This window comes from Triticum urartu, chromosome 5A (genome assembly GCF_056163025.1).
Source record: "Triticum urartu cultivar PI428250 chromosome 5A, HENAU_Tu73, whole genome shotgun sequence".
NCBI lineage: Eukaryota > Viridiplantae > Streptophyta > Magnoliopsida > Poales > Poaceae > Triticum > Triticum urartu.
Window position 1 is genome coordinate 622,428,142 of NC_141877.1, and position 11,428 is coordinate 622,439,569.

At 53.0% G+C, this 11,428-nt stretch overlaps 2 protein-coding genes across 2 annotated transcripts; one reads left to right on the forward strand and one right to left on the reverse strand.

Moving 5' to 3' along the window:
- The first annotated feature begins 706 nt into the window (after positions 1-706).
- On the forward strand, positions 707-4,211 carry LOC125528191 (DNA N(6)-methyladenine demethylase ALKBH1C). Its single transcript, XM_048692696.2, has 4 exons — positions 707-919; positions 2,093-2,737; positions 3,190-3,537; positions 3,777-4,211. Exons 1-4 carry the CDS (start codon positions 827-829, stop codon positions 4,062-4,064), a joined length of 1,374 nt encoding a protein of 457 aa, XP_048548653.2. The 5' UTR covers positions 707-826; the 3' UTR covers positions 4,065-4,211.
- A 115-nt stretch (positions 4,212-4,326) lies between these two features.
- On the reverse strand, positions 4,327-5,427 carry LOC125528192 (protein LURP-one-related 15-like). The gene has a single exon (XM_048692697.2). It carries the CDS (start codon positions 4,998-5,000, stop codon positions 4,383-4,385), a length of 618 nt encoding a protein of 205 aa, XP_048548654.2. The 5' UTR covers positions 5,001-5,427; the 3' UTR covers positions 4,327-4,382.
- Between the last annotated feature and the right edge of the window lie 6,001 nt (positions 5,428-11,428).

Genomic DNA, 11,428 nt, shown 5'->3' on the forward strand with positions numbered 1-11,428 from the left:
CAAGTAAACATATGTGCGAGCTGATTTCAAGTTTAAACTATTCTATTGCAAAACTTAGGTTGTTTGTAACATTTACATTTGAACTAGTGTTGCATTTGAATATTTTCACTTATCGAAGATTTGATAAAGCTATTATTTTGAGTGTTGTGTACTTTAAAAAACAACGGCAAACTCTAGGGGGACAAGGTTGGATGACCGGCTCCCGTATCATTATTCATGAATGAGTCCGGAAGAATAGCATATGTGTTTTCATGGTCGATATTGGAGGTGCCCTAACATACCCCCTCTAGTGAAAATAAATAAATAAGTCCCTCTTCAATTCCGAGGCTATTTTGATCTTGAAATTGACTAATACTTTCTCCGCTCGGAAAGAAACTGTACTGGACATTTCAGTACAAACTAGTACATAGTACAAACGAGTGAACAAAATAAGCTAAAACGTGTCTATATGCAACCGATTTAAAGTAAAAGTCAGAGCATCTTACATTCATGTATTTTTGTAGCTGAAATTCACACCTTTTTTTTTTCAAATTCTCTTGAACTGGTGAAGACTCCAAGGTCTTTTTTTTCAGAGAAATCTGGTGAAGACTCCAAGGTGAGTGGAATCCGGGCCGTCCAGTCGGTTCCGCTCCGCCCACGAACCCGCCCGCTGACCTGACTGGGTCATAAATAACGGCGACCGTCCCCTGTTCGCCTCCTCCCGAGACCCAACCAATAACTCTGCTCCGCTCTGTTGCCAACGGCCAAGTCGACAACCAGCCACACCAAAGGCGAAACGGCAGCGCAGAGCAGAGCCCCCTGCTTTTCCGCCTCCGCCACCGCGCCCATGGCAGGCGGCCGCGGCCGTGGCCGCGGCGACGGAAGGAACCCGGCGACCTCCTCCTCCCGGCAGCGGAAGGCCCGGGGCTCGCGCGACTTCGTACGTGCCTCCTTGCCCTAGCCTTCTTTCGCCTCTTCTGTTCTGATATACACGGACGCAAACATACGGGGGTTTCTTTTCTACTTTCCGTCCGTCTTCCCGGCCCGCCGTTCCGCCGGGGCTAGGGTTTGGGGGTCTCGACGGCGCTTGTGGATTGCGACGGCGGCATGGTGCCGGGACTTTGGAGTGCGCCGTGGCATTTGTGCGCCGCGGGACTTAGGGGTTAGCACCGTGTCCGTTGTGGGCTTTGGTTTGGTAAGAAATTGGGAATCTTCTCGTCTGCATCCGCGGAAGCGGAAGTAGTAGAATCCGATTGCGGCGTTCCTCCCTCAGCATTGGTGCCCCTGACGGGGCCTGAATTGGCGGCTCGCCAAATGCGCCACCTCATGTGATAGCAGAATATCAGAGTGGATGGACTGAGCATGCTATTTGTTGGCTTATCTCTGTTTCTGCGCTAGAGTAGCTCATGAACGTACCCAATTTTTTTGACACTTTACAAATTTGTTAGTCGTTCGTAGGAGCAACCATTATTTGCGTATCACTTAGGGTCTGAATTGGTGACTGCGGAACTGTACCACCTGATGTGTTAGCAGAATATCAGAATTGGCACTCTTGCAGATGGACTGCGCATGTTGTTTGTTGGGCTCTCTTTGTTGCTGCGCTAAAGATGGGATCTTTTTTTTTTTAATAATGGTTTGTAGAGGTTTTGTTCTGTCTGTCAGTTGGAGGTATCAGAAACTTTCGGCTTTTGAACAAGTAACATGAATACAGACACCCGTTTGCAGTGTGGGGTGGCCATGGAGTTTTTATTTTCCGTGTTTGATTTGCTGGATCTGAATGAAAGAACGCCGGGACCCTATGCAATTGCTTCAACTTCCACTTTGTATACTTTCAAAAAAAAAACTTCTACTTTGTATCGCTTTTTTTCCTATAATCTCTGTAGAATTGTGTGTTTGCTCGCTCATTTCAGTTGGTAATTGTAGACTTCTGTCTAGGCATGTATAAGGTTGTGAGCATTGACATGGTGAAATTCAATTTGATAGTCATCCTGTTTATTTCTTAAGTTAAGTACATTTATGTGTCTTGGATTGTTGGCACATTTTGCTTGTCTTTCAGAGATTTTTATGTTATCCTGTTTCATGCTAACAGTCATAAATATCAACTATATTTTAGGGTCCTGAAACTGAAAGGTCCTTGGAACCTCAAAAGGAAGGGCCAAGTTCATCTTCTCCCTCTGTTAGCAGTAAAAAACCGCAGATGGTTACACCAGTTCTACCAAAGTCTCTAGATTCACCAGTTCAACCAATAAAGCCTCTCAATCCACCGCTGATGATGGCTAAACAAGTTCATCCACCGAAATCTCAATATCCACTGGTCCAAACGGTTGCATCGATTCAAATATCAAAACCTCTAAACTCCAGTAGCGCTTCATGTGGCTCTGGAACTGTGGGGTCTCTAGATTCACCAGTTCAACCATGGAAGTCTCTCGATTCACCGCTGATGATGGCTGAACAAGTTCAACCACCGAAATCTCAAGATTCACTGGTCCAAATGGTTGCATCGATGCAACTATCGAAACCTCTAGACTCCAGTAGCGCTTCAACTGGCTCTGGAGCTGTGGGGTCTGATTTAGGAGCTGCTCCATTTGACATATGCATGGGTAACAGCAAAGGCATTTTCAAGCTAAATCGCCCTTTGCATGAGATCAACAAAGAAAAACGACTGCGCGAAAGGGAGCTTTCAAACAGTGCAGCTCCGCCGCAACGTTTGAGACCTGGGATGGTTCTACTGAAAAACTTCTTAAAGCTGGATGATCAGGTATGTCTATATTTGCACAGGTTTGCTCTGTTTGTTCTCTCATCTTAATTTGTTTGTTTTAACCTATCTCCAATGATTAATTTGTACCGCTCAGACGAAAACTGTTGTTTGACATTACTCCATCTGTAAACTAACATCAGACGTTTTAGATCACTATCAGTTTTTGTGTGCCATTAGAATTTATCAGATGTAAGGCGTTTGTGTGCCTCTGGAATTTAACAGATTTAAGACGTTTTGCTTGCTCATTACTGAAGTGTTATCTTTCCATTCTCTTGCCTGCATGCTTTGCTGCAACCAACGTAACACTTAATGGGACTCTGATAAGCCAGAAACATATATTTCCTTCACTGATTTTATTATTGTACATCTCTTGTTATGCGTTCAAGTACGCTTAAAGCGTGTTCAATGCAGAAAGCTTACCTCTAAGCATTTTTTGTTGTTGTGCATCTCAGGTTGAAATTATCAAGCTTTGTCGGGAACTTGGTGTTGGCACAGGAGGATTTTATCAACCTGGCTACAGAGAGGGTGGTAAGTTAAGTCTGCGGATGATGTGCTTAGGGAAGAACTGGGATCCAGATTCAAGATCATATGGAGATATACGACCCTTTGATGGGGCTCAACCACCACAGATGCCACAAGAATTGACTAAGTTCGTGGAAGAAGCCATTAAAGCTTCCCATGATTTCTTGAAACAAAGAGGCAAGGGAGCTACCGAGCCCTCTGTAGAACTTCCTCAGATGTCACCTGACATCTGCATTGTTAACTTCTACACCACTGGCGGGAAGTTAGGTCTTCATCAGGTACAAAAGAAAAGCTTTCTTTAACAATATGTTTTCTTACATTAGCATCATTACATTTCCTATTTCTGCTACCAATCTATTGGATGAACTAAGCGCTGACGGATTAATTCAGTAAACATGCATTTGCAGCATAATAGTGTCTACACTCCCATTTCTTTACAGTTGGAATGCTAATACAGCTGAACGCTTTTTTCACGAGTACTATAGCTGGGCCCCAACTGATTTTTGTCACTTGACAGGACAAAGATGAAGATGAATCTAGCCTTGAAAAGAGACTGCCTGTTGTTTCCTTTTCATTGGGCGACACTGCAGAATTCTTGTATGGTGATGACAGAGATGTTGATAAGGCTTCAAAGATTAAACTTGAATCTGGTGATGTTCTGATATTTGGTGGTCAATCAAGGCTCATATTCCATGGGGTCTCCGGCATTATGCCGAAAAGTGCACCGCTTATGGTGACCGACAAGGCAAATCTTCGACCCGGGCGCCTGAACCTCACATTCAGGCAGCATAAGTATGAGCCCTAGGGCGATAGGGCATGCTGCATTCAGGGTCTCCTTTTAGGCATAGTGCAAGCAGAGGGGAGGGTACTCTCTCATGTTCTATTTAAGTTCCCTGTTAGCAAATGTTTGCAAGAACCCTTATCTATTTGAAAAACTTATTATGTGTGTTTATCATGCGCGTCGCTTCTATCATGAGTGTTTCGCAGCATGAGTCGAGACAGTTCAATAGGTAATACCCACAAACTAGATCAAACTGGGTGAAAATCTATCCAATTTGGTCGACTGATTGCAAAACAAGAGACAAACATCTTGCACACATAAAAAATATCCACAGTTCAGTACTTATAAGTTCTTATTATTTCTAGCTCGTGACCTCTTGAGGGCGCGTGACCTCTCTTGGTTGGCGTCGTCGAGCCGTATACCCTCCAGAACCACGGTGAGCCCCAGGATGAAGGCATGGTCGACGCCTTCGTTGACACGGACATCATACTCGGTCGGCGAGATGAATCCCCCCCAGCATTCGATCTGGGCAACGGTAGCGCCGGCGTGGGTGACGGTGCAGTCAGTCCCGCGGTACCAGGGGCGGACGCCGACGAAGTCGCGGCGCCTCTCGCCGTCGAGGTGCACGTGGATGTCTCCCGTGTTGGTCAGCGAAGGCTGCACGGCGGCGGAGAAGAGCAGGTCCTTGGAGCTCGTGCTATCCCCCCTGAACGCCTCCCACCTCCGGGTGATCTCGAACAGGGACGGCGAGCGCTCCACGGTGAGCACCGGGCGCCACTCGGCGTCGAGGAGGACGGAGCGGCCCAAGAGGCTGAAGAAGGGCCCCACCACCCGCATCACCGCCGCGCCGCTGGCGTCCGTGACGGTCAGGTCGCGGCCCCACGGCCAGCCGGTCTTGGTCACGGTGAACGCCGTCGGGCGCCGCGCGCAGAACCGCGCGGCCACCACCGGGAACGCCATTGCTCGACCGTCGAGAGTCGAGACAGAGCCGCAACAGATCGTCAGGTACGTCGTACGGACCTCAAGGTTTCGTGTATAGTATCTAGAATTTTCTGGAGGATCACTATTTACTTTCTGTACAAGAGTGCGACGAACGCGGAGCTACAGGGCTATATATCATCTCGTCGACTCAACCAAGACGGGGCTTCAACTTTTATCTTCAAATCTAAACCAAGGCATGCACACCTTGTGCGCTGGTTGCTCTGATTTCCACCTAACAACACCCCTCTAGGAGGGGGAGAGGTGTACCATGGGAATGAGATGATGTTCCTTCTTTTTTTTTTCCGGATAAAACTTAGAATTTGCATGTGTTTTGCAATATGTGAACTTGCATGAATTGACCTTATGTATGAATATGTGAACTTATGTGTGATGTGCTCAAGCAATGTTTTTTGCTCTATGAACTTGCATGAATCATTAGCCTATGTGAACTAGTTTGAATTATGCCTATGTGAATATGTGTGTGATGTGCTTGAGGAATTTCTGAGGAGCTAGGGGCACCCACATTCATTTGATATGATGTCATTTTCTACACTGAATATACAAACAGAAAATGTATGTATTTGTTTTCTGTTGCAGGGATTAGATAAGAAACAACTTGACAATAGAAGCAATGTGACACATTTCCGAGAGCGATACTCAGAAATACTAGCTTTAACGAGAGGCACGCTCGGAAAAGGGGTCACCTGGCAAGTCTGGGTAAAAGTACCACTGCCATGTGGGACACGATCCCACCCGCCAAGTTCAAACGTTTCAGTCAACGATGGGATGCTGAGGGTACCCGATAGCTCTCGATAATGAAAACATGCCATATTATTATTTTTAAAATTTAACAATTAATTTGAATGTTCATTGACAAGTGGGTCTAACGGATCCACATGTCAGGTCAGAATGTTTCGGTGACATGTGGTTTCTCGAGCAGTATAGATAACGGCAAGTCACGGAGCCGACAGTTGCAAACGGACATGCCGCATGGCAAGTCTTTGCCGTGTGGTGCTCTCGGCATCTGTTGCGTTTGCCAACTGTGCTTTGTTCACCGTGATGTACTGTCGGCAACATTACCTCATTGCCGTGTATCCATGGTTGCCGAGTGTTACTCTTGGCGTCTATGAATTTGCCGAGTGCCTATGGTTTGACGCTCAACGAAGAGCCAGACACCCGGCGTATAAGAAAATTCTTGTAGTGCGAGGAAGCCCAGTCTCCACTGCAAGTCCAAGAGAAGTAGCGGCGGTGATATGGAAAGTATAGCTTGTTATCCCCTTGTTGTAGTAAACGACCACAGGTAGCCTCATCTGCTCCCCATGGCGATTCAAGACATCGGGGCCGACTGCGCCCCTCAAGCCTCAAAGACGAAGAGCCGCCTTCTCAGGGCCGGCTGGTCCAGGCGGCCGGCTGCTAGAGGGCGGTGATCCTTAGAAGAAAGCAATGAGACGGGCCGACTCCTAGCAGGCGGCCTCCAGAGAGGCTGGCTCCTAGCAGGCGGCCCCTCACGCCCTTGAAGTTTGCACCATATTATGGCGACGAGACAGACGTGGCTACAGTACAGCCTGCCACCCCCGAATCCAGGTCAGAGCATGGCCACAGTGCAGCGTACTGGGCAGACGTCCCCATCCGGTGCGGCACTGTTGCCACGCAGCCCATGACATCACTCATGGCAGAGAAGGCCATGCTTCCATTACGGACTGTCTGTACGGCCCGCAGGCGGCGGGCCCTACCTGTCCGTGAGAACCCAGAAGGTGGCGAGTGGACCAGTCGACATGAGGGGAGGCCGGCTCCCAGCAGGCGGCCCTCCCCCTCCCCAAATTCTGTGCGCCATTAATTAGAAGAGACGGGGAGTGGTTATAGTGAACGCCCGCCAGGCAACGGTACTGTAGCCATGCCTTCCCCGACAAAGCACACATCATCAGTGGCATTGCCATAGTGCTAAGCAGCCGGCAGGACCTGCAAGCAGCGGGCACGACCTGTCGGTAAAGTACGAGACAGCCGGTGAGGCCCGCCACGGAGAAGCCGGTGACCATAGACACTGACAGTCGGGTCCTACACCAGGCCAGATTACCATTGTACCCCTGGGGGTAGGCCTATATAAATCCCCCAGGGCACCCATGAAAGGGTTCAGACCTTAGTCCACCCACACACACACATAGAGAGAGGAAGCTAGGGCTAGCCTTGTTCTTCTTCCCCCTCTAGAGAAACAGCTCAAGGAGCAAGCTTATAACCACCATTGTTGCTTGAGTGATCATGCGGAGACCCCGCAGAGCAGGAGTAGGGGTATTATCTCCTAGGAGAGCCCCGAACCTGGGTAAGAAGCGCCGACGGGCATGTTTGTGCCTTATCCCATTTCCAGGCACCGACGACGTATTATTAGCCCCCTCCATGATAAGCCACCCGTTGGCATATGTCGCACGACACCCCCGACATTTGGCGCCCACCGTGGGGCCTGGTGCATCATCGTCCGGAGATCTGTTCTGGATGGGAACCTTGTTCCTCCCTAGCGAGCGCAGCCAACCCGACACGCCTGATGGCGTTTGCGCCGACGCGCTGCATGGCGCAGAAGTCGCTTGCACGGCGACCAGCCTCGCCGATTTTGTTGGCGAGATCCGCCTCTCCAACGAGCCCGCACCCGACGCGGGAGCAGCCAGCTCCGAGAGCTGCTTCGTCGACCTCCTTGGCAAGCTCTACATCGCCACGAGCCCGACACTAACCTAGAGTCGGTTGGCTCCATCGACCCGACGCTTGTCGACACTGACACGGCTTCCTTTGACTCCTTCCCCGCCAACGTGGTGGTCATCGATGACCCGCTCCCTCGCGCGGAGAGCGGCGGCAGCACCGTCATGGAGGTGCTTGTCATCAGCCACGATGGAGCCTCCGGTGGAGCCGGCCAGGACCCATTGCAGGCGGCAATGTGGGACCTGTCTACACCCATTGCGGCAGACACCAGCGCAGAGACGTTGGAGGCCTGTCGTGTCTCGCTCGTTGAGAATGCCAAGAAGTTGGCTACCATGAGACGCCTCTCCGAGGCCTTCCAGCGCGAGATCGACCGCGTTGTTGGTGGCACGCCAACTGCCGGCGGGCCCAGCCGTGTGGGCACGGTCCGACAGCGAGGCGGTGCCGTCGCCAACATGTTTGGGGTAGACTGCCCTGTCTACGCCACGCCCATGGAGAACATATGTGCTGCCCAGGAGGCAGCAGATGAGCTAGACCACCTGGAGGGCGATGAGCGTCGCTACATGAGGCGCGCGTTCAGCAGCTTATCGACGCGGCTACCGCGCGGCAAGAAGCCGGCTGTTGCACAAAAGAGCCCGGTCAACGGGTTGAGAACCCGCCTCCTCGCCAAGAGCATGGCGCGACCTCCTGGACGCCGACAGGCGGCGTCCGCGACAGACGAGACAAAGAGCCGGCTGCCAGCCATAGCCGAACACGCATCACCATCGAGCGCGACTAAGATGGCCGCCGATGAGCAGTGGAGCGACGGGATGACTATCCGCCTTCCCCGCCTCCTCGAAGGGAGAGGTGTGCCTCCCCGCCGCCTGTTGACCACCCGACACTCGGCGACCGGCTAGGCCGCCGAGAAGGGGTCGGAGAGAATGACGCCCGCCACCGGATCAACCGCCTCGCTCGATCCCTGGCGCTAGAAGAAGAAGACGTGATGGGCCCGCCTTGCTTCGGCCCCCGCATTCGCGACGAGCCCTTCCCCAAAGGGTTCTTGCTCCCAAGAGACACGCCCAAGTACAACGGCTCCGTGAAGCCAGAGGACTGGCTGGTGGATTACTCCACGACCGTCAGCATAGCAAACAGCAACAAGCATGTTGCCGTGAAGTACGTTCCGCTTATGCTCCAGGGCACGGCCCGGACATGGCTGAACAGCCTCAAGCCCTACAACGTCAACAGCTGGGTGAATTTCACCGAAGTATTCATCTGCAACTTCACCAGCACCGTTCAAGGCCCGGATGAGTCTACCCGCGACTACCTGACGCGGTGGGATGAACTGCGCAACTCCTGCGAAGGGGTGCATGAGGTCCAAACAATCGAGTACTTCACCGCCGGGTGTTGAGAAGGCACCCTCCTCAAGCATCGACTCCTCTCCGACGAGCCCGCTACACTCGATGAACTGCTGATCATAGCAGACAAGTACGCCACTGCCGACTCCTCCATGAGGTCGGAGCTCCAAGTGGACGCTTCCGGAAAAGTGCTCCCTCCGGCTCCTAGGACGTCGGTTGCTGACAACAGTCGGCAACAGCAGCCGAATGACAACAAGCGCAAGGCTCCGCAGCCGGCTTCCACTAGCCGGTAGGTGGCAACAGTCAAGGACCAGCAGCCTGAAGGGCAGCCCGGCCCCAAGCGCCAGAAGGGCGGCAAGCCTGCTTGGCTGCCCGCCTTCTCCTACGAGCAGACCCTCGATGCCCCCTGCAAATTCCACAGCGGCGCAAAGCCGTCAAATCACACCACCCGAAGTGCCACTGGCTCATCCGAATCTCCAAGGGCGAAGGACTGCTGCCCCCTCTACCTGCTGACCCGCCGCCGCCTCCTCTCCAGCAGCCGGCGGCCCGTCCAGCAGTTGGCGATGTTCAAGATGACTACCCTGAAGAGCACAGAGTCTACGTCATCTTCACCAGTGTGGCTGGCGACCGGCGCAACCGGCGTCAGCAGCACCGAGAGGTGAACGTCGTCGCTTCAAGTGCCCCAGAATTCATGCACTGGTCCGAGAAGCCCATCAGCTGGAGCCGTGCTGACCACCCGGAGGTGATGCCCTCTCCGGGTTCTTATACTCTGGTGTTGGATGCCACCCTTGCAACGGAGAGACGAGCTGCTTGCTTCTCCCGGATTCTGATAGATGGCGGTAGCAGCATCAACATCCTTTACCGCGATACCATGGAGAAGTTATGCATCAAAGAGAGGCAGCTCCAGCCCAACCGGACTTTTTTCCATGGCATTGTGCTCGGCCTGTCCTGCTCACTAATCAGCAAGATCAAGATAGCTGTCATCTTTGGAGACAAAGATCATTTCCGCCGCGAAGCAATTTGGTTCGAGGTGGTTGACCTGGAGAGTCCTTATCATGTACTCTTGGGTCGGCCAACGCTAGCCAAGTTCATGGTGGTGCCCCATTGCGCTTACCTCAAGATGAAGACACCATGAACTAGGGGCATTATCACGATATCCGGAGACTATGAGAAGTCGGCCGACTGTGCTGCAACTAGCAGCCAGCTGGCTATGTTGTCTGATTTTTTCGAGGCCGGGGTGTGGAAAGTAGTCGAGAGAAAGAAGAAACCAAGGTCGGCAACGGCGGTGGCAGCGGCGTCCGACAGATCAGTCGAGATCCGAGCCGCCAGGGCTCTTCCTTTTAATTCCCTTTTGGGCCTGGGTGGGCTTGAACAGTGTGGTATGGCTCTGGGCCGGCCTAAGGATGGGTATGAGGCCCATCACCAGGCAATGCAGAGTTGGCCGGGGTTAGCTGGGTATGAGGCCCAGGCTAACCCGGACTCTACGTCTACTGGAGTCGAAGGCCTATGCATGCAATCGATAGATCGTTCTTCGCTTTGCCCCGTGCTGCTGCCGTTGCTGTGCCCTAGGGATTGTTGCCGCGGGGGGCCGTCGGGTTTTGCCAGCTGCGGTCCGGGGTGGGCCACTCGAATCCATCCCCTGATGGCGAGACGGGGTGACGCTGCAGCGACCGGTCCAAAGATCCCGGTGGTTGCTGGGGCGACGCTGGCTGGCCGTGGTGGCGGGGTCCCTCAAGGGCAGCGGCCTGCGTTGCCGGCGGGTCGGGGCGCGCCGCTGGGGCCGCGACCCGCGATGGCTGCTGGGCGTGGTGCCCCGCCAGGGCCGCGACCTGCACCGGCTGTGGGGGCAGTGCCGGCCACTGGGCGTGGCGGTCAGGGCCTCAGGCCACCACCACCGGCTGTTTCTTCTGCTGCTTTGGGCTGCGGTGATAATCCGCCAAGACCGCCGACACCCGGGGAGGCTGTGGTTGCACCTCACAAGCAGGCTTCAGTGCTGATTCAGCCGCCGCATGCCGCGCCTCCACCACATTACGTTGCTAGGCCGCCTCAGAAGTGCGTCGTGATAGCGCAGATTCCACCAGCGCAACCTATGGCGGGTGAGGGTGGTGCGGATGCAGCTCGGGCGCCGGCTAATCGTGGCGGTAATGGTCCACCCTGAGGAAAGTGGGGTGATGATGGATAAATGCTTATGGGGACGAACAACATCGTGGCTCCTCGTCTATGGGTGGCGGGCGTGGCTATGCATGGCAGGGTGATGGGTCCGTTGAACAACCTTTCTACGGCCCTCCGGGAGGTTTTGTCGAGGGGCCGTCTGGCCCTGACTACAGGCAGCGAGGCGGCTACCGAGGTCATCATGGGTGTCGGTGTCAAAACCGGCGGATCTCGGGTAGG

Bases quoted from the DNA above. Each gene is read 5' to 3' on its own strand.
- LOC125528191 (XM_048692696.2), top strand. From the start codon at position 827: ATGGCAGGCGGCCGCGGCCGTGGCCGCGGCGACGGAAGGAACCCGGCG. The intron at 2,738-3,189 runs GTATGTCTATAT...TGTGCATCTCAG, and splicing joins TCTTAAAGCTGGATGATCAG to GTTGAAATTATCAAGCTTTG. The intron at 3,538-3,776 runs GTACAAAAGAAA...GTCACTTGACAG, and splicing joins GGAAGTTAGGTCTTCATCAG to GACAAAGATGAAGATGAATC.
- LOC125528192 (XM_048692697.2), bottom strand. From the start codon at position 5,000: ATGGCGTTCCCGGTGGTGGCCGCGCGGTTCTGCGCGCGGCGCCCGACG.